This window comes from Brienomyrus brachyistius, unplaced genomic scaffold, assembly GCF_023856365.1.
Source record: "Brienomyrus brachyistius isolate T26 unplaced genomic scaffold, BBRACH_0.4 scaffold53, whole genome shotgun sequence".
In the NCBI taxonomy this organism is placed as follows: domain Eukaryota; kingdom Metazoa; phylum Chordata; class Actinopteri; order Osteoglossiformes; family Mormyridae; genus Brienomyrus; species Brienomyrus brachyistius.
This window is the reverse complement of record NW_026042328.1, coordinates 590001-611633: the sequence shown is the minus strand read 5'-3', so window position 1 is coordinate 611633 and position 21633 is coordinate 590001. Positions and strand designations below refer to the sequence as shown.

The window sequence follows — 21633 nt, the reverse complement described above, 5'->3', positions numbered from 1 at the left end:
GCTGTCTGCTTACTGGTCCATGTGCTGCATCAGCTGGGGGGGGGGGGGGGTACTTCCGTCTTCTTTATGGCTGAAAATTCTGGCAGAGCACTGGTGAGACCTACGCTGGATTCATTCCTAAATGCAGGCCAATGGGAGGGGCACAGAATCAGTCCTGCCCCCTCTCCAGTTTTCTGGGGGGGACTGTTTCTCTTCTCAATGTCAGTCCTGCTCTCAGGCTGGTGAGCCCTGTGCTTACTATCCTCCTCCACCAGCTTATCAGTACCGCCATTTCCAAAGGCTCTTACCACGACATACTGACAAACTCTGACAAACCCGAGACACCCCAACTGCTGAACTCTTGCTTGTTTGCTTCAGCCCATGTGGGTTCTGCTGTCTCTTTAAACGGACCAGTACGAATGTCGTGTACCTCAGTTCCATCATGTTCACCTCTGTGCATTTTCCTGTAAGACCACCAGGGGGAGACACATCTTGGTTGCTGATTTTAGCATCAAAACCTTAAATCTGGCAGCAATTTTCAGTGGGAACAGTGGCTGTCTGTAAAGTAATGTCTACACCAACCTGCCATCACCTTTGGCATGTACTACACGTGTTCAGTTGCAGTTTGGCATTCATTTTAGTTCTTTGAAAATGTACTGGTTTCGTGTAACATTGAGAAACTGAAGTTTTCTTAATCTTATTACTGGATACTGTCTAAAGTTAATATGATGTGTTTGTGATTTTGTTAATCGAATATTCAATGTTAATGAAAGGTTAGGGGCCCTTGGAACTGTGTGCTGTTGTGGTGTGTGGCCACAAGAGGGAGCCCTTCACTTGTTGGTTGTTTTGACCTTGTCTTGCAGTCTGGGCAGACAGCAGTGAGAGCTGATGTACAGTTACACTTGGAATGTAGCGTACGTGCGGCCACCTGCCCGCCCTGCCACATTTACATGTGCGGCATCCGTGAGCCTCTCATCGGGCCTGCAAAGGAATATTTGCATCTGGTTTCCATGGCGTCCCGCAGAGAATCCCTCCATTGTTTTAGGCTGGTGCTCGTGGTGAGTGATGATACTCAGTGTTTTATAACTTGCCATAGCAGCTCCTAATTCCTCCTCCTCCTGACGGGCATTTTAGTTGCATCCGGGGGAAACATTAGCGATGCAAACAACGCCCCCTGTTGGGCTGGGCGATATGGCTGAAAAACAATATCTCAATATTTTAGGTCACTGTATTGATATTCAGTGTTATTTATATTTATCTAAAATATTTTTTAAAAGTCGGGATAGAAATGATTTTATATATTTATATCAATTTTTCACAACCGGAAACTGGAAAATATAGGACAGGCATCTCTGCTGAACACAGCAATATCACTTTTTTTTAAACTTGCATTAGAAAAAATACAAATTGATTAAAAATTAGAAGTTTAACACAATTGAATTGTTCAGGTAAATGTTCAAAATTCATTGTATGACATTATTTGTTCAGTGCTGTTTTGTTCTTCTGCGGAACTGTTTCACGTGGAGAAAAAAGAAAGTTGAAAATTGACTGAATACATGCGGAGCCCCAGAAGGGACAGCGAGGGGGGAAATTGAATGGTTGGAAAATGTAAAATGTAAAAAAAAAAAAAAAAAAAATTATAATTAAAATGTAATGTAAAATTAAAATAAATAGTTTTATTATCTGACCTCCTTTTGACACTGTGTGGGTGGCAGAGCTTTGTGGGGGTCTCTATCACTACCCAATCCCTGATTCATGTTGCCTGCCTAATTTGCACCTTGCACGTTTGCATATGCACAGCATTTTGAAGCATGCATACACCGCGTTACCGTTTCTGGTGCTACGAATGCGTACACCATGTTACCGATTCAGGCGCTGCCAATGCATACACCGCGTTACCGTTTCTGGTGCTACGAATGCGTACACCATGTTACCGATTCAGGCGCTGCCAATGCATACACCACGTTACCGTTTCTGGTGCTACGAATGCGTACACCATGCTACCGATTCAGGCGCTGCCAATGCATACACCACGTTGCCGTTTCTGGTGCTACGAATGCGTACACCATGTTACCGATTCAGGCGCTGCCAATGCATACACCACGTTACCGTTTTTGGTGCTACGAATGCGTACACCATGTTACCGATTCAGGCGCTGCCAATGCATACACCACGTTACCGTTTCTGGTGCTACGAATGCGTACACCATGCTACCGATTCAGGCGCTGCCAATGCATACACCACGTTACCGTTTCTGGTGCTACGAATGCGTACACCATGCTACCGATTCAGGCGCTGCCAATGCATACACCACGTTACTGTTTCTGGTGCTACGAATGCGTACACCATGTTACCGATTCAGGCGCTGCTCGTGCATACTCTGCGTTACCGTTTCTGGTGCTACGAATGCGTACACCATGTTACTGTTTCAGGCGCTGCTCGTGCATAGGCCACATTACCGTTTCTGGTGCTACGAATGCGTACACCATGCTACCGATTCAGGCGCTGCCAATGCATACACCACGTTACCGTTTCTGGTGCTACGAATGCGTACACCATGTTACCGATTCAGGCGCTGCTCGTGCATACTCTGCGTTACCGTTTCTGGTGCTACGAATGCGTACACCATGTTACTGTTTCAGGCGCTGCTCGTGCATAGGCCACATTACCGTTTCTGATGCTGCCAATGCGCACACTGTGTTACAGTTTCAGGCGCTGCCAGTGCACACATTGCGTTACCGTTTTGGGTGCTACCGGCCTGCACACTGCATTACAGTTTCTGGTGCTGCCAGTACGCACACCATGTTACCGTTTCTTGTGCTGCCAATGTACACACCACGTTACCATTTCGGGTGCTACCCGCATACACACTATGTTACCATTTCAGGCGCTGCCAGTGCACACATTGCATTACCGATTTGGGTGCTACCTGCCTGCACACTGCATTACAGTTTCTGGCGCTGCCAGTACAGACACTGCGTTACTGTTTCTGGCATTGCCTGAATGCCTAGCCCTAGCCCCCTGCGATGTGGCCAAGGCACATGATGCATGGGATTGCACTACATTACCCTAAACCAATCATTTACCATGCTGGCATTTCAGACACACGGCTGTCTGTATTACGTAACAGTTTGGAGCATATCATTAATACCAACCTTTTGTTAATGACACTTTATTATGTCCTGTTGCTGAACAACTTGTTTCCAGAAGTGTGGAGATGAAACCGTTTCAGGGGAGGCCTCCCTGTCGTCATCCTTACTCGCAGTGATATGCAAAATGACCTCATGATTTCCATTTGGCCTGTTTGCATGCTCCTTTTATAACTCTGCGGGTATAGAGTGGCCTTTCTGCCGTGAGCTGGTTCTGCCTCTTTTTCAGCTTTGCTCTTTATGTCCGTTCCATCTAAATACTTCTGGCAGTAATGTAGGGCTATTTTTATCTTTCCAAACCGTTCCATAAATAAGAATTTTACAGACACTTTGAATAAGAAACAAAGGATTGTGTATATAGTCTTTGAAAAGGTTTATGGTGTTATTTTATTGAATTTGTGAGAGGAGGAAGATAGTCGTGGCCAAAAGTTTTAAGGATGACTCAAATATTAATTTTTCACAAAGTTTGCTGCTTCAGTGTTTGTAGATCTTTGTCAGATGTTTCTGTGGTTTAGTGAAGTATAATTACAAGCATTTTATAATTGTCAAAGGCTATTATTGATAATTACATTAACTTTATGCAAAGAGTCAATATTTGCAGTGCTGGCCCTTCAAGACCTCAACTTCTGGGCCAAATCGTGAGTGATGGCAGCCGGTTCTTACATAATCAGTGCTTGGAGTTTGTCAGAATTTGTGGCTTCTTGTTTGTCCACCCGCCTCCTGAGGATTGACCACAAGTCCTGGGATTAAGGTTTGGGGAGTTTTGTTCCCCGAGCCACTTAGGTATCACTTTTGCTTTGTGGCATGGAGCTCTGTCATGCTGGAAAAGGCATGTTCATTGGATAGCTGGGAGAAGTTGCTCTCGGAGGATGTTTTGGTACCATTCTTTATTAATGTCTGTGTTCTTAGGAAAAATTGTGAGTGAGCCACTCCCTTGGCTCAGAAGAAACCCCACACATGAATGGTCTCAGGATGCTTTACTGTTGGCATGACGCAGGACTGATGGTAGCACTCACCTTTTCTTCTCTGGACAACCTTTTTTCAGATGTCCCAAACAATCGGAAAGGGGATTCATCAGAGGAAATGACTTTACCCCAGTCCTCAGCAGCTTTTACAGAATATCAGTCTGTCTTTGATGTTTTTCTTGGAGAAGTGGCTTCTTTGGTGCCCTTCGTGAAACCAGGCCATCCTCCAAAATTCTTTGCCTCACTGTCCTTGTAAATGCACTCGCACCTGCCTTCTGGCATTCCTGAGCAAGCTCTGCACTGGTGGTGCCCCGATGCCGCAGCTGAATGAACTTTAGGAGATGGTCCTGGCACTTACTGGACTTTCTTCGGTGCCCTGAAGCCTTCTTCGCAACAATCAATCCTCTCTCCTTGAAGTTCTTGATGATCTGACAAATGGTTGATTTAGGTGCAATCTTACTAGCAGCAATACCCTTGCCTGTGAAGCCCTTTTTGAGCAAAGCACAGATGACTGAACGTGTTTCCTAGCAGGTAACCATGGTTAACAGACGAAGAACAATGATTTCAAGCACCACCCTCCTTTTAAAGCATCCAGTCTGCTATTCTAACTCACGACATGACAGAATGATCTCCAGCCTTGTGCTCATCAACACTCTCACCTGTGTTAACAAGAGAATCACTGACCCTTTGTGGCAGGGCTGAAATGCAGTGGAAATGGGATTTTTGGGATTAAGTTAATTTTCATGACAAAAAGGGACTTTGCGATTAATTGCAATTTATATTTGTGTCATTCTCAATACTTTTGTCCACAGCTGTAATAGTGTGGATATCAGAGATCAGGTCAGCAAGGCCTGCCCAGGGGTCGGCAGCAAGGCCTGCCCAGGGGTCGGCAGGCCTGATATTTACCTTTTCAGAAGGATGTGCTGTGCGATTCCTTTAAAGAGGTCATATTGATGACTTCTGGCCGCTGTAGGTGCTGCAGGGCTGGGTCCTCGTAGGTCTTGCGGTGCCAAACGGCGGTGTGGGGAAGACCCCTGCCGCAGAGGGACTGCCAGTGCTGCTTCGTTCGCCGCTGTGCATAAACGCGTGGGAATCCTCTCGTTGCTGCTGAATGCAGGGGCTCCGTCCAAGACGTGCAGCTGTGTTGCAGTAAAGTGCAGCGAGTGAGTGGTGTACAGCCGAGTTGGTTAGTATCCAGCTGATGTTTCTGGGATATGCAGGGCCTACTCAGCCGTGCTGACCCTGCCTGAACGATGAGCCTAACCATCATTTTACTCTGGAGCGGTTTGTGATGAGCGGCATTCAGACTGGAGGACGTTTTCACATACAGTGTTGAGCTCATTACCTTGTCACTGAATCTCCAGAATGATTGATTTTCTTTTTCTGGTGGTCAACACTGGCATAAATTTAAGATTCATATGTTCATAAATGTGCTATTGGTGAGTTATTGTATTCAGTCAAATAAAGAAAGAGCACAGTATTGCTAATGGAAATGTATACGTGTATGTAGGCCTTTAGGGTTAGGACCGTATTTGAGTTTGTTAGAATGTATCAAAGCAGCCTGAGAGAATCACCCACAAAATGGCAAATTGTGCTGACATTTTTAGAGCAGGTTAAAGATACAGCCAGATGCGACAATTCTATTTGGCTTTTACTCCCAGCATACTAAGGTAACTGACAGTGTTAAGGGAGTTTGCCCACTTTAATTGGGTATGAACAGCCCCTTTATGCCCCCCTTGTGGGCAGCCTGGGCTCCCAATAATAAACATTTAAACTACGAGGAAAAGAGAAATCAGTATTTTAGCATTAGAGTTAATTCTCAAAATGAAACATTCAGATCAAAACAGCATTTCCGTATTGATCTACACATCTTAAATTTAAGAATTTAAATTTAAGAATTTAGCGTTTCTTGCATTTGGAAATGTTATTTGTTAAAAACCAGGAGTGTGCCATATTTATTCCTCAAAGTTGATGCGACAGTCCAATTCCGGTAACCATCATATTACTAGGGCTGCATTGATGTGGATAACTGATGTTTTTCTCTAATATCACCTAAATTGAGTACCTGTTATCCTTTGTGCCACTTGACTGTGGAGATGTTGGAGGTGAAACGTTGCTTAAAGATGCTACATATTTTTTTATTTGTTTGTTTTTTAATTCTGTGGAAGCTGGGGTATTGATCTGTGGCCCAGATTTAATAATGAATTATAAGCATGTCATGGGCCGCGACTTTGAGACCTCTTAGTACTGAATGACCAGACGAAATCCCGCATCCTCTGCTGAGAATAATGCCATCGGCCTGTGCTGTCATCTGCGTTACGTAAGTAGCTGTGTCTTTAGCTTTGGTGCTCATGACTTTGAATATTGATAAAGTTGAAATGTTGGACAGGATGTACAGATTAAACTGATCTGATATCTAGATTTTTTTAATAATACTGGCTGATACAGGTATGTTATGCAATAAAATTTGTATATAGAGCTGTCACGATTACTCGATTAAACTCGATTATTAAAAACCATCGATTAATATTGTCCTTCTCGAATACTCTGCAACATAGAGGATGAGGCTCCAGATGAAGAGCAAACGCATCGTGTGTGGAGGCACTTCGCATTAAAAGTGGATGGAAATGCAGTCATCTGTCAGGATTGCAAAGTAGAACTTAAATATCACCGCAGCACGACTGTAACGCAAATACATGTTAAAAGAAGACGTTTGGGTTTGACGGACTCGTGCAGTAACGTGAGGTCAGACATAGATACCTGCCATTTAGCCTCAGGGAGTAGCCCAGCCTCTCCTTGGCATCGTTTTCACTTAAATTATTTTGCTTAATTTGCTTTCTATGATTCCTGTATGTCGCCGCTTAGCCACGTCATCTAACATAATACGGAACATAATAACCATTTAAGGTTTTTTTTTTGTGGATGTGTTACAGTTGAACAGTATTAAAGTTTACATTGCGATATTTAGGAGTTGAAAATGAACTATTTAGCCAAATAGAGAAGGTCTATCAGCAGAGTCTGGCGAGCAGCTGGTGATGTTGCCGCTGTGCCCACAGACACAAAACAGTGTTGCCTGCTTTTGCACAATATTGTCTCTGGAAAAAAAAATATTTCCATACAACTAAAGACGAATGTCTTTTCATGACCAGTTCTTGTTTACGTTTCTCTTCCCTCATTTTTTGTTTCATTTCCCTCTGTATTGTTTAATTTTCTCAGTCTATACAGCAAGGACAGAAATGACTATGATCATCTCGGAGACTGTTTTTTAACTAACAACTTTCTGCAAATTTTGCAGCATTCCTAGTTATACCCAGACAACAGAGCTGAAGAGTACGATAGTGCCTTCATTTTATTCTGTATAAAAAGCAGTGAAAATGTGAAAGTATGCCTGTAGCAGGGTCTGTAGCCAGGCATGGTATTAAACTATAGGAGACACTGAATGTGAAGTAAACTCAGCCATGTGAGCTAGCAGTGAATAGCTAAGGGATTAAAGGATTCACATGAAACTGAATCTTCACAAGGGCCATACGTAGGGTTAGAGTAAAATATCTGCTAACGTGAGTCTTGTGAGTGAATGGGGCATTCAGATGAGTGATGCCTCCCACCGCTAATGAGGGAGTGAATGGGGCATTCAGATGAGTGACGCCTCCCACCGCTAATGAGGGAGTGAATGGGGCATTCAGATGAGTGACGCCTCCCACCGCTAATGAGGGAGTGAATGGGGCATTCAGATGAGTGATGCCTCCCACTGCTAATGAGGGAGTGAATGGGGCATTGAGATGAGTGATGCCTCCCACCGCTAATGAGGGAGTGAATGGGGCATTGAGATGAGTGATGCCTCCCACCGCTAATGAGGGAGTGAATGGGGCATTCAGATGAGTGATGCCTCCCACCGCTAATGAGGGAGTGAATGGGGCATTCAGATGAGTGACGCCTCCCACCGCTAATGAGGGAGTGAATGGGGCATTCAGATGAGTGACGCCTCCCACCGCTAATGAGGGAGTGAATGGGGCATTCAGATGAGTGAAGCCTCCCACCGCTAATGAGGGAGTGAATGGGGCATTCAGATGAGTGATGCCTCCCACCGCTAATGAGGGAGTGAATGGGGCATTCAGATGAGTGATGCCTCCCACCGCTAATGAGGGAGTGAATGGGGAGCCCTCCCCAGCAGTGACAATCCCTGATCTGTCCTGCCTGTTAGCAGTGATATTTAGCTGGGAGGGACCTCTGTCCCAAAACCAACACTGTAGGCACGCTAGTTAATTACTATAAGTCAATTAAATTTAACAGTATTTGTGTAGCAATGATTCTGTCCCAAGCTTTTTGATCCATATAAGCAGTTGATCACTATATTACCATGACCACTACAAGCAGTTTCCACTTTATGTATTTATTTACCATACTTCTCAGTTCTCAGCTCGAAAGGTCTTTACAGGGGGGCAAAACCTTATTCTTCTACTTATAGTTCTGCATCGAAAGAACACCATAAATACTCCGTAGCCTGTCATGTACCTCCCCCAAAATGTATCTATACTTCGCAGTGACACAGACCACAAGAGGTGTGACTGGTCCGTTTCGTAGCGTTTCTATGGGAGCGAAATATGCATTTACATTGTTACAACAATTGATTGTTGTACATATCGTTTTTCAAGATGAATGCATACTTGCATACCAGTTATCTCCATCCCTGCATATACATATATGTGTGTATACATGTATGTAGGCCTGTGTGTGTGTGCTGTATATACATATATGTGTGTATACATGTATGTAGGCCTGTGTGTGTGTGCTGTATATACATATATGTGTATACATGTATGTAGGCCTGTGTGTGTGTGCTGTATATACATATATGTGTGTATACATGTATGTAGGCCTGTGTGTGTGTGCTGTATATACATATATGTGTATACGTGTATGTAGGCCTGTGTGTGTGTGCTGTATATACATATATGTGTGTATACGTGTATGTAGGCCTGTGTGTGTGTGTGCTGTATATACATATATGTGTGTATACGTGTATGTAGGCCTGTGTGTGTGTGCTGTATATACACTACCCGTCAAAAGTTTTACAACACCCAAATTTTTCAATTTTTTTTATTGAAATTGAATGTCTCATGATATGAAAGTATAGAACAAATAAGAAATCATGGAATCCATGTATAAACCAAAATGTATTCTAAACTTTTTCTAAACTAATAAAAGTAGCCACCTTTGGCAGATATAAACGCCGAACACACTCATGGCATTCGTTTGACAATGGAAATCAAATAATCCTCAAAGTTCTGAAGAAGTTCCCATAAATGTGTGGCACTTATAGGTTGCTTTGCTTTCACTCCTCTCTACAGTTCATCCCAAACCAGCTCGATGGAGTATAAGTCTGGAGACTTAGCTTACCATCCTCTTGTTTTTTCCTAAGGTAGTTCTGGCGTAGCTTGGACTTATGTTTCGGGTCATTATCTTGCTGTAGGATGAACCCCTGAACAACTCGGTGCTAACCAGAGGGTACTGCGAGGCGCTGCTGAATGCTGTGGTAGCCATTTTGGTTCACACTATATACAAATCACTGATCCTGGATCCAGCAAAACTGCCTCAGACCGACATGCTGCCTCCTCCACGTTTGACGGTAGATGTCCCACACTGAAGAACCATCCTTTCACCTACTCGACGGCGTACAAAAATCCTGCCTGATGAACTGAAGATCTCAAATTTTGATTCACCAGTCCATAGCACCCTTTTCCAGTCTTAAGTAATCCATTGGTGGTTTTCCATGGCCCAGCAAGCCTCTCTTATTCTCATGACTTAGCGATGGCTTTCTTGCTGCAACTCGACCTGTCAAACCTGCAGCTCGAAGTCTTCTCTTTACAGTTGAAACTGAGACTTGCTTATCCGACCTCTATTAAGCTGTGGTCCTGTGAGCCGTCTATCATGCAAACTGTTGGCTCTCAGGAACTTGTCTTCTGATGCTGTTGTGGCTTTGGATCTGCCAGACCTCCTCCTGTCGGAATTTCCCCCACTTTCTAATGGTCTTTTGATGGTGAAGGCGACACCTTGACTTTCTTTGTAATTTCTATGTAGCACAGGCCTACAATTTTGAGTGTTATGATGGTCTGTCTCTCTTCCATTGTTAATTGCCTTTTTATCACCATTTTTATAGCGACACACTACTTTCTCCAGTACAGTACTGTTCAAGTAATACTGTTCAGTGTGTTCCAACACTACTTACAACCCGCTCTGTCTGATATAAGTAATCAGGACAAGCTGGGACACCTGTAGGCTTTGGTAGCACCAACTTTCAAGGCTTCATAAACCCCCACTGCTGCATAACAGCTTCAGGTTGTTAATCCATTTCTTGTTCCCTGAAAAGGGCCTTTTTGTATAATTTTGAAATGTTACCAAAACTGGGAAATAATGTAGTTTACCTTTTTTTAACTTTTCTCTAGCAGTTCACCACTTACTGATGTGCCATTTCAAGCTATACACTGGACATGAGCTGGTTGAATTTCAATGAAAAACTGAAAAATTGGTGTTCTAAAACTTTTGACCGGTAGTGTACATATATGTGTGTGTATACATGTATGTAGGCCTGTGTGTGTGTGTGTGTGTGTGTGTGTGGTACCCTTTCATGGGGGATATATTCGAATGTTAAGGTGGGAGAATTGGCATTAATCGAATAAGTGAACCTAAAAGTGCAATTTGAATAATAATCTCCAGTTGTTAACTGCACATCTGAAATTAAGATGGGGCTTCTTTTCCTGGCCACTGTGGTCCATGACACGGAGCTTGTGATTAAATGATATTTCTCTTTAAGCCGAGAATGTGTATAACAAAGGGACTTTGTCTTTAGTCTGATTTGCATCAAGCAGGTGAGCACTTTCCCCGTCTCACAGAAGCTGGGAGTTCCCTGTGAAGCGCAGATGGTTTAACCTGTAGCTGAGGGCAGCTGACATCTGGCGTGCTTTACGTATGCTCCATGTAGACATGCCAAAGGACTGCTTTTGCGGGGCTGTGTGCCCTTCTCCAGCTTCTCCCTTTCGGTTTCCTCCCATTGTTCACGTACAGAGCCTCGCTTAATTGGCGTTTCTCTTGTATTTATTGCCTGTTGCTCTGCTCTGTGTGCACCCTGCAGTGCCCTTCAAATCCGTGCTGGGACCCTACACTTTAATAATCACTTAAAATATTTTGCTCATATGCATAGTAGTCTAACAAAATGTTGTTTTGATAAATTTGCCCAGTAACATTGAAATTATTTCAGCTTTGCTTTCTGCATTGGCTTTGTTATATTTTTATAATTGCCATATATTGTACTGGTCTCATATTAAAACATTGGTGTTAGTAGTCTTGTAACACAGGCTAACACGCGTGGTACGGACACATCGATCCACATCCAAAATGAAAGACAACTGAGGAAAAGCAGCGATGGCGACAGTAGGTGACGAGTCGTTACCGTCCTTATCAGCGCGGTAACTGGGAATTAGCGCCAGTAATAAGGCGCGCGGCCCGGCAGCGGAGAGGGGGGGGGGGGGCTTGCGTCCCACGCCACGCCGCGCCGCGCCGCGCGCCACGAGCACGCGCACGCAGGGGCGAGGGAGGCCGGTGCGCATGGAGACGCGGCGGCGGTGACGGCTCGCGGCCAGTCCCCGTGCGAAGGAGGAGGGCAGGCAGTGCGGTGCGCCTCGCTCTGCAGCCAGGAGCAGCCTAACGGCTTCTCGCTTTCCTGCCTTTCGGCGTCGTGCGCTCTTTCCCTCCTTTCGTTTTTCTTACTTACTGAGCGATCTCAGAGGAAAATCATAAAAAGTTACTTTATATAGGCCTATATCGGTCGTTCTAAGTAGCTGTCAGTGTAAACTTTCCGGGAAGTGATCTATCGATATCTGCTCAGCAGTAGTCCGGCCGAGCCCTATAATAATCACGGCCACGGACGCGCTGTCGGTGCCCGCGGACGGCTTCTTGGCAGCCGTGATCCGGATCAGTCGGGCGGGTGCCGCTGACATGCTGACCGCGGGCTGTTACTCGGGTTCCTAGGTGTAGCGGAGCCGGCGAGGCGCTGACGAAAGGCACAGGTTTCACGGCACAGCGGCGGCTTTTCCTCCCGGCTGAGGGTCGGTACTTCCTGGTGCTGCAGAGAGAGGCAGTGCTGAGTTAGAGGGACGGAGATAGAAGCGCAGAGACGGGGGGAGAGAGGCAGCCTCACAGCGAGCGGAGAGCGGCAGCTGGCTGCGGTCCAGGAGCAGCTCTGCTCCGCTCTTCTCTGTCAGCCAGCCGCTTTTATTTTTATTTATAATAAACATATTTATCTGGATTATTGGAATCCGGGGCCGTTTGGCACCGAGGTGAGGCGGATTATTAAGAGCGATCATTTTCTTCAAAGCTGCGGGGAAACGTCGCACCATTTTTTCCCTTCGCACGGATATTTTCTCTACCCGTTTTAAATTGAAATCAAGGGGGGTTTTTTTATTTCTTTTTGAGCCATTTTATTTTAATACCGTCGATTCGCTGAGGCTAACGGAAGATGGGCTGTTTGGGTAACAGCAAGACCGAAGACCAGCGCATCGACGAGAAGGCGCAGCGAGAGGCGAACAAGAAGATAGAGAAACAGCTGCAGAAGGAGAGGCAGGCGTACAAAGCCACACACCGACTGCTGTTGCTGGGTAAGCCCGGAGACGGCCTTCCGTGGCCCGGCGGTGTCTCCGGCTCCGCGCCTCGGGCGGATCTGACAGCCCGGCCCGGTCGGGTGTCGCCGCACCGGGCTTTGCCCTTATGATAATGGCCGTGCTGTCCGTCGCGATCGCACGGTGGGCGCACACATCTCTGCCACACAGCAGCCGGCCTTATTATTCATCTCTCTGCTTTATTTCCAAGGGGCTGGAGAGTCCGGAAAGAGCACGATCGTCAAGCAGATGAGGATCCTGCACGTCAATGGCTTCAATGCGGAGTGAGTGTTACTGTTCGTTGAAAAGCACGCGTACTCCGGCCCGATAGGTGTATTTGCGCTTGTTTTTGGTGCTGTGTTTACTGTGTATGCCTGTGTGTTTCTCCCCCGTCGCGGCTCGGCACAGCACGCCGCCGACGGACGCGCGTTTAGGGCCGGAGCCGCGCAACAGCATGGCGACTCGCTGCCCCTGATTTCTAGCGCACCGCTTCTCCTGCACGTTAAACAGATTCGCATCTCCCACTCGTGTGTCTTGTTACTGATGACATTTACACGTTTCACTTGTATAATGCGCAACTGGGCTTTCCGTGTTTTACCTAGCAGTTCGTGCGGATGTGTATTTAATCGTGCGATGGTTGGCTATGTAAAGGTAACACGGGCCTCATAAATCGTATTTCTTTCCCTCTAATGGTTGCAAGTACCATTATTTGAGGTGATATTGCTGGAATATATGCATTACTGTGAAGTCGTGAAGATTCTGCTTTTTTTCTGTCAGTTTGCTCTTAAGCTCATCTGTACATCTGTTTCCATACAGAGAAAAGAAACAAAAAATCCTGGACATTCGAAAAAATGTGAAGGATGCCATAGTGGTGAGTTGTTTGTTTGTATTTAAACACCGACCTGCTCCGATCCTGGTATCCCATTTCTCCTGTTAGACCGTAACATAATCATGACCTGACCTTTGTCATGTTTCTCCATCTTCATGCCTGTGTTTTATATTTTACTTCCAGACGATAGTTTCTGCGATGAGCACTTTAATACCTCCTGTCCCACTGGCTAACCCTGAAGACCAATTCAGAGTTGACTACATCAAGAGCATAGCGCCCCTGTCTGACTTTGACTATACGCAGGTAAGGTCTGCAGTTCATTTGCAAAGTGTTTTTAGCTTAGCTTTCAACATTATGGAGCTGTTGTCAGAGCCTGTTGCTTTAGAGCCTTCATTTAATGGCTGGTTTTTAATCTATGCGTTTCTTCTTGAACACTGCATTTCTGGAAGTTATGTGTGATGTGGCAGTATAAAACAAATGGTTAGTGATTAAAGGAAGTTGAAATTATTTCTCAGAGCGAAGATCACAGTGAAATTAGCAAATAGCTGCATGGCTGTGGCTGCTGGGGATTGTGAGCTTCTTGCAAATGTTCCTGTCAGGCTGCCCATATGTGTTTCTCATGTCAGTGTGCACATGTGCAGGCTTTGTTTTGGGCTTCAGCGATTGGCTCTTGGCGCCGAGCTTTGTCAATTTCAGGTCCTCAAAAGTGTTTTCATGCAGTCCGTAGCTTTTGTTAAAATGTCCTGAGACACCTTGCTGTGTAAAATGAGCGAAATGTTGGCGAAGAGGGGCCATATTAACCATCATCTTAATGCTTTTCGGGATACTGACTGCAGAGGACGTTTATTAATGGCTGTGCAAACTGAGGCCGGTGTTCAGTGAGGGTTACTTCAGCGAGGAAACCTCGGGTTACTTTGGCTGTTTGATTTAAAATTTTTTAATCCGCAAGTTTTTTTGGTTTTTTTTGGCTTCTATCATCCCAAATAATTCACTAAGTTTTTTTTTTAATTTTAATTTACAACTAATAGTGAGATGTGGAGTGGGTTATTAAATCTATAGTTGATTCATTATTGTTACTAATGTTTAAATGTCTCATGAATTGTCATCATGTTTCCTGGTTTGGTTATTATAATTTTAATTATATTGAGATACTAATAGTAAATTGTTTTAAGGATCTTTCCAATTTCTTTTAATTCGTGGTTAGAAAGATCCATGTTTTCCTGAACTGATATTCTTTTTCTTTAAGTTTGCTGCATACTTTAGTGTTTTTATTTCCGCACAGTCTTTAATGCCGTGGTTGAAACGACAGTGACATTAAGGCTACGGGCAGCTCTGCAGTCCTTCCAGAATAATAAAATCGAGGTGTGATTCCCTGATAGGATCTCGCAGCTGAATCCTTTACCTCTTTTCCACACCTACTGTGACAGTGCAGACAGGGAACTGGTTCCCACTCCTGAGAACCGGCCCTAGTTTCCAGTGGCTGGAAACATGTATAATAGATAGAGAATATGCACACCACCTTGGGCATGTAATATTTTAAGTTCATTAAACAACTTTGACAGAGAATGTTTAGGCTAATGTATCATGTAGGCTGTTGTCATAATACACCCATATAAAGTGCCTTTGGTTGCTATATGAAAATATATGGAATTGCTGATGTTAACTTAAGTGCCGATTCATAAGTTAGCATTAATTGAAACATTGTTCTTTATAAAACATAAAATGGATGGATGGATAGCTAGTTACATTACAAAGCATTACTAATATAACTATTTGCAGAATTTTTTTTTTTACTGTGTAAATTTTGCAGCTATGCAGAAAGACAGGCATCACCCGTTGTTAGGGCACATTCACGAACAGGCCATTGGTGAGACATAATAGTGCCTGGATTCAATCAGACGCAGTTCATCCATTTGCCTACATATGTCACCGCCTCCACCATATACTCCGGAGAGCTGGTACCAGTTTTCGATTTGTGTGCCCGTAAGGAAGCAAGTGCGCTTTGGAAGCTGGCTACCAAAAACGGAATACAGAACTGTGTGGCACTTTGAAACATTTTCCATCTTGTGTATTTTGAGTGTTTTTGTAGTTTTGGAAGCTTTTTTTAAAATATTTGTTCTGTACTACGAATGTCGCCTGTTCTCTTCAGTTCTAATTTCTTCATGTTTTCAGCAAACGCTAAAATCAAACGTAAAGTCAAACTCTAGGAGTGACAAGCGTGGCTCTGCTGAGGTTTTCCGCCATTGTGGCCCCCCTGACATGCCCCCATCATGAGATCAGCTTCTGACAGCCAGTTCTCTTGGTACTGTGCCGGGCTACTTTTCCAGGTACTGCACCAGTTGATTGGTAAAGAAAAAGCACGGAACCAGTTGCCAATTAGGCACGGACTCTGCCCCCGCAGCGCACTGACGGAAGAGAGGTCCGTGTGAACCTCCTCGCCCTGGTTTCCCCTTCTGGCCCGTCTTTACATGCTCTCACACGACTGTGGCATCCAGTTTCTTTAGTTGCTCTGAAAGACAGTAAAGTCCTGTTGTTCTTATCTTCTGGTTCCAACTGTGTGCAGTATACAGGCTGCTGATTTCACAAGCTCATTTTAGCAGTTGTGTTATTCATAACACTGTCACTTCACTACTGGAGGAGTCTAGGTCCATGTGTCCCAAGCGGTGTCCTCCCTCTGTCCACTTAAGGGGAAATCTGCTATGCTACCATTCTTAGGGTCCAGAGTGGCTGAGGATATTACCAGAGGGGCAGGAATTATAACCATAAGATGCTGTAGGCATACTACTGTAAATGCATTTGGCTTCACGGTTGTGTGTCCTGGCTGGGGTTCGGAGCCCTATGTTTATGAGCTTTGCTGTACGTGTTAATCCACAAGATGCAGAGATTGCTGACTTAAGTGTGCTCCTGGTCTGTTTAAGCTGCACTGACAGGAAGTGTATTCGTAGAAACATCATACATATGCACTGGACCAACGAGGTTAAAAAGAACATGGTCTGCAGTGATCATGCACTATTTTGTTTTGCGTTTTTCTTTCTGAATATTTCCACCAATCGAGGGTTCTTTACATTCCAGTGTGTGGGCCTGCCTTTGTCACTTGTCTGTAAGTTCAGACTCAGGGCTGCTTGTTTTTCAGCTTCACCAGCTCCCTTTTTGTGCTGTATCTAAATGGTAATAATCTGATGTCTTGCTGCAGATCTGTCAGTAAGGAATACGAGCTGGCATTAGTGGAATGAGACAGCCAGTCTCGCAGTGAAGTGCACGTGTTGCTGATCTGCTTCCGTCTGTCTCGTTTTGGTACTGCATGGGTTTGTCATTTTATACTTGGATTGACCACTTTTTGCATAACTGGGATTTATGAAGTGCAACCATTGTAGGAAGTCTTTTAAGGAGACAAGTGCTTCCTGTAAATCGCTTGGTTATTTTGCCATGCGTGGCATCATGTGACCCACCGGGATGGAGGGCCTTTGCTCTCCTCAAAGCGTGGACGGGCTGTACTGGAAAGCCTGTACAGCAGGGATGGGAATCAGTCATTTTCCCTCAAGTCAAAGTTTTTCCATCGTTTTTACAGTCAAGTCACAAGGTATCAAATTTGTGACTCGTCCAAGTTGGGTTGTGAGTCATGTAACTTGAGTCCCTACCTATGTCAGTTTTTTACCTTTAGTGATTAAAACTCGCTGCAGCAAAAACAAGACATTTTTTAGGCAGAGAGATTGCATCCACTCATGGTTGTCTTCGCACAGTTTTTACGTCTGCGTATATGCAGATAGTTTGCTGGAAGGATGTATCATGATCTCAGGAGATCTTGCTTTCAGCCAATTGAAAATGCAGACAGCCGAGAATTAATGTACACTGAAATTATGAAATTAAAATTATGGTATCCAGAAGGGGGACTGTAACCTCATGTCTTCTCAAGTCATAGGATCCAAATCGTGTCCAAGTCTCAAGTAATTGTCCTCAAGTCCAAGTCGAGTCCAATTCTTTCCATCAGTTTTGCCGAGTCAAGTCACAAGTGACTTGAGTCCAAGTCGAGTCAGTGCCTCGAGTTTCCACCTCTGCTGTACAGGTAGAATTCATACGACTGCTGAGTGCTGAACTTAAACCAAGGTCTCCTGAATTGGAGACTGAAAGTGCACATGCTAATACATGCTAACCTTGCAGCACAGCAAGGCATCATTCGGTTCTGTGTACCCACCTAGGTGGACTGAGCTGTGTATGAGGCTCCTTTCCTCCATACTATCAGCCACAAAACTCCATCCCAAGTTCAGTCACATGGAAACATCCCACCTAGTTCTGTATTAACAGACTCTGGTGGTTCGGTAGTCACCTGGTCAGTGTGGGCCTCCTGCAGCAGACTGTGAGGGCATCCCTTCTGCCTTTGACTGTTTACATAGGAACCCGCAGAGGAAGGTAACATTCTCAGTCGCTGAACATATTCTGAGTGGCTTCCTGTGGCATGTGTGCATAGATCATGTTGGGCTGCTGACTGTTCAGGCCTGAGTGACAGACAGGCTGGAATCGGTGATACTTTAGTCGTTGTGTTTCCTGGGGAGTTTAACGGTGAAATCCATCCATCTGTGCAGTCGTACACACATCAGCACATCACAGCTGTGTGAGCTAAGCCCCTCTATGCCTGTCATAAGAACAGTGGTGCCCGGTAGGGCTACCTTACCTTTTCTTGTTGTTTTAAACCCCAGGGCTAGGTTGATGTCTGTTGTGCAGCCGTGTATCTTTACCCTGGGTGTTGGAGTTGCAGCCTCGTTACGGGGAGCAGTTTCAACCCACCCTGGGCCTGCGGCTCTTTATTTCCAGTCTTTCTGCCCCCTCCCCCACTGGCCTGAGCCTCTGCTGAGGCTGTTGCAGGCAGGATGTTGATCTGGGTTAGTGTGAGTGAGGAAGGCAGTGGGGTGACGCAGCAGCTATGTCGCCTGGGGGGATACCCCAGGACTTCCGGCCCGGCTTGCCCTGGCGCAGCTGTGTGGCCAGCCTACCCTGAAACCGGCACTCAGGTGGCCCGGTGCAGTGCTGCTGTGTGGCCAGCCTACCCTGAAACCGGCACTCAGGTGGCCCAGTGCAGTGCTGCTGTGTGGCCAGCCTACCCTGAAACGGGCGCTCAGGTGACCCGGTTCAGTGTTGCTGTGTGGCCAGCCTACCCTGAAACGGGCGCTCAGGTGGCCCGGTGCAGTGCTGCTGTGTGTCCAGCCTACCCTGAAACGGGCGCTCAGGTGGCCCGGTGCAGTGCTGCTGTGTGCCCAGCCTACCCTGAAACGGGCGCTCAGGTGGCCCGGTGCAGTGCTGCTGTGTGGCCAGCCTACCCTGAAACGGGCGCTCAGGTGGCCCGGTGCAGTGCTGCTGTGTGGCCAGCCTACCCTGAAACGGGCGCTCAGGTGGCCCGGTGCAGTGCTGCTGTGTGCCCAGCCTAACCTGAAACGGGCGCTCAGGTGGCTCGGTACAAGTGCTGCTGTGTGGCCAGCCTACCCTGAAACCGGCACTCAGGTGGCCCGGTGCAGTGCTGCTGTGTGGCCAGCCTACCCTGAAACGGGCGCTCAGGTGGCCCGGTACAAGTGCTGCTGTGTGGCCAGCCTACCCTGAAACCGGCACTCAGGTGGCCCGGTGCAGTGCTGCTGTGTGGCCAGCCTACCCTGAAACGGGCGCTCAGGTGGCCCGGTGCAGTGCTGCTGTGTGCCCAGCCTACCCTGAAACGGGCGCTCAGGTGGCCCGGTGCAGTGCTGCTGTGTGGCCAGCCTACCCTGAAACGGGCGCTCAGGTGGCCCGGTGCAGTGCTGCTGTGTGGCCAGCCTACCCTGAAACGGGCGCTCAGGTGGCCCGGTGCAGTGCTGCTGTGTGGCCAGCCTACCCTGAAACGGGCGCTCAGGTGGCCCGGTGCAGTGCTGCTGTGTGGCCAGCCTACCCTGAAACGGGCGCTCAGGTAGCCCGGTGCAGTGCTGCTGTGTGGCCAGCCTACCCTGAAACGGGCGCTCAGGTGGCCCGGTTCAGTGTTGCTGTGTGGCCAGCCTACCCTGAAACGGGCGCTCAGGTGGCCCGGTGCAGTGCTGCTCTGTGCCCAGCCTAACCTGAAACGGGCGCTCAGGTGGCCCGGTTCAGTGTTGCTGTGTGGCCAGCCTACCCTGAAACGGGCGCTCAGGTGGCCCGGTGCAGTGCTGCTGTGTGGCCAGCCTACCCTGAAACGGGCGCTCAGGTGGCCCGGTGCAGTGCTGCTGTGTGGCCAGCCTACCCTGAAACGGGCGCTCAGGTGGCCCGGTTCAGTGTTGCTGTGTGGCCAGCCTACCCTGAAACGGGCGCTCAGGTGGCCCGGTGCAGTGCTGCTGTGTGCCCAGCCTAACCTGAAACGGGCGCTCAGGTGGCCCGGTTCAGTGTTGCTGTGTGGCCAGCCTACCCTGAAACCGGTGCTCAGGTGGCCCGGTGCAATGCTGCTCTGTGTCCAGCCTACCCTGAAACGGGCGCTCAGGTGGCCCGGTGCAGTGCTGCTGTGTGGCCAGCCTACCCTGAAACGGGCGCTCAGGTGGCCCGGTTCAGTGTTGCTGTGTGGTCAGCCTACTCTGAAACGGGCGCTCAGGTGGCCCGGTGCAATGCTGCTCTGTGCCCAGCCTAACCTGAAACGGGCGCTCAGGTGGCCCGGTACAAGTGCTGCTGTGTGGCCAGCCTACCCTGAAACCGGCGCTCAGGTGGCCCAATGTGGCGTGGTGTGGCTGTGTGAGCAGCCTAATCTGAAGCCAAGGCTCAGGTGGCCCAGTGGAGCCAGAAAGCAGAACACGGTCGAGCTTCCGGACTACGCTGAGCAAATACTCAGTGACAGTGCTGCTGTAGGGTGTCCACATGGCCATTTGTCGTTGAAATTGACTAAGAAGTTCCTGCCAAGTGTGCTTTATTTTTTTAAATTTTGATTGGGGGGGGGGTTAAGGTTGGGTTCCCAGTTTATTCTGGGGGAAGTGTGTCCCTAGTTCCTGAGTACTGAGTTACTTAGTGTGTGTCTAGTGTCTCACGGGGGTGCGTTACAAAAAATTTAAATAATTTTCCAGTTATTCATAATGATGATTTGAATTAATGTTTATCTATATTTTGGTGATGAACATTTTTAAACCGAGCTTCGTGAAGGTGTTTGTAAAGTGCTGTTTAGGAACTGATTGTTTACATGGCAAGTTTCACTTCCCTGAGGAGGTCTTATGTATGTGCAACTTTTAAAATGACTAAAAATTGCAGTGGGGGTAAAACACAGCAGTTGTTTTTGTAATTTAATGTTACTATTTTGTAATCTGATTCCTTTTTATTGGAACCAAATTGGTTTTATGATAAGCATATATGGAACTCTGGAAAATGACGTTCCTCCTGACTCCACCTAGCATGAATGAACCAAAAATGAGCCGAGGAGCCACCTAGCATTGGCTGTGTGGTTTAGTTAGGTGATAGCATGGCTGTTGGTTGTTTGCAAGGCATTAGCCAGGTGGTAACATGGCCAGCAGGCGATGGCGTTAGCCACGCTAGCACCCTACTGTCTGGCGTGTTAGCTAGGCCCTAGCATGGCTGTCTAGCGTGTTAGCTAGGCCCTAGCGTGGCTGTCTAGCGTGTTTGCAAGGCATTAGCCAGGTGGTAACATGGCCAGCAGGCGATGGCGTTAGCCACGCTAGCACCCTACTGTCTGGCGTGTTAGCTAGGCCCTAGCATGGCTGTCTAGCGTGTTAGCTAGGCCCTAGCGTGGCTGTCTAGCGTGTTTGCAAGGCATTAGCCAGGTGGTAACATGGCCAGCAGGCGATGGCGTTAGCCACGCTAGCACCCTACTGTCTGGCGTGTTAGCTAGGCCCTAGCATGGCTGTCTAGCGTGTTAGCTAGGCCCTAGCGTGGCTGTCTAGCGTGTTTGCAAGGCATTAGCAAGGTGGTAACATGGCCAGCAGGCGATGGCGTTAGCCACGGTAGCTCCCTGCTGTCTGGCGTGTTAGCCAGGCCCTAGCTTGGCTGTCTGGCGTGTTAGTCAGGCCCTAGCTTGGCTGTCTGGCGTGTTAGCCAGGCCCTAGCTTGGCTGTCTGGCGTGTTAGCCAGGCCCTAGC

The 21633-nt window shown here is 47.0% G+C and overlaps 2 protein-coding genes across 5 annotated transcripts in view; both read left to right on the top strand.

Annotated features, from left to right (window-relative positions):
• LOC125723963 (guanine nucleotide-binding protein G(s) subunit alpha isoforms XLas-like) overlaps positions 1–21633 on the top strand; it is a 48204-nt gene that overhangs the window by 14253 nt on the left and 12318 nt on the right. Inside the window, exons 2-4 of the mRNA XM_049000753.1 lie at positions 12956–13028; positions 13561–13615; positions 13757–13876. Coding sequence (XP_048856710.1) covers positions 12956–13028; positions 13561–13615; positions 13757–13876 — 248 coding nt within the window. The remainder of the gene's footprint in view (positions 1–12955; positions 13029–13560; positions 13616–13756; positions 13877–21633) is intronic.
• LOC125723961 (testis-specific gene A8 protein-like) overlaps positions 14727–21633 on the top strand; it is an 8805-nt gene continuing 1898 nt past the window's right edge. Inside the window, exons 1-7 of one of the 4 annotated variants that reach the window (XM_049000747.1) lie at positions 14727–18687; positions 18796–18957; positions 19067–19120; positions 19176–19499; positions 19716–19769; positions 19932–20201; positions 20257–21633. The exon at positions 20257–21633 is cut by the window's right edge and continues 1898 nt beyond it. In XM_049000747.1, coding sequence (XP_048856704.1) covers positions 18439–18687; positions 18796–18957; positions 19067–19120; positions 19176–19499; positions 19716–19769; positions 19932–20183 — 1095 coding nt within the window. In that variant the 5' untranslated portion in view covers positions 14727–18438 and the 3' untranslated portion in view covers positions 20184–20201; positions 20257–21633. Of the gene's footprint in view, positions 18958–19066; positions 19121–19175; positions 19500–19715; positions 19824–19877 lie in introns of all 4 variants that reach the window. The other 3 variants (XM_049000748.1, XM_049000750.1, XM_049000749.1) reach the window with 3 other exon arrangements.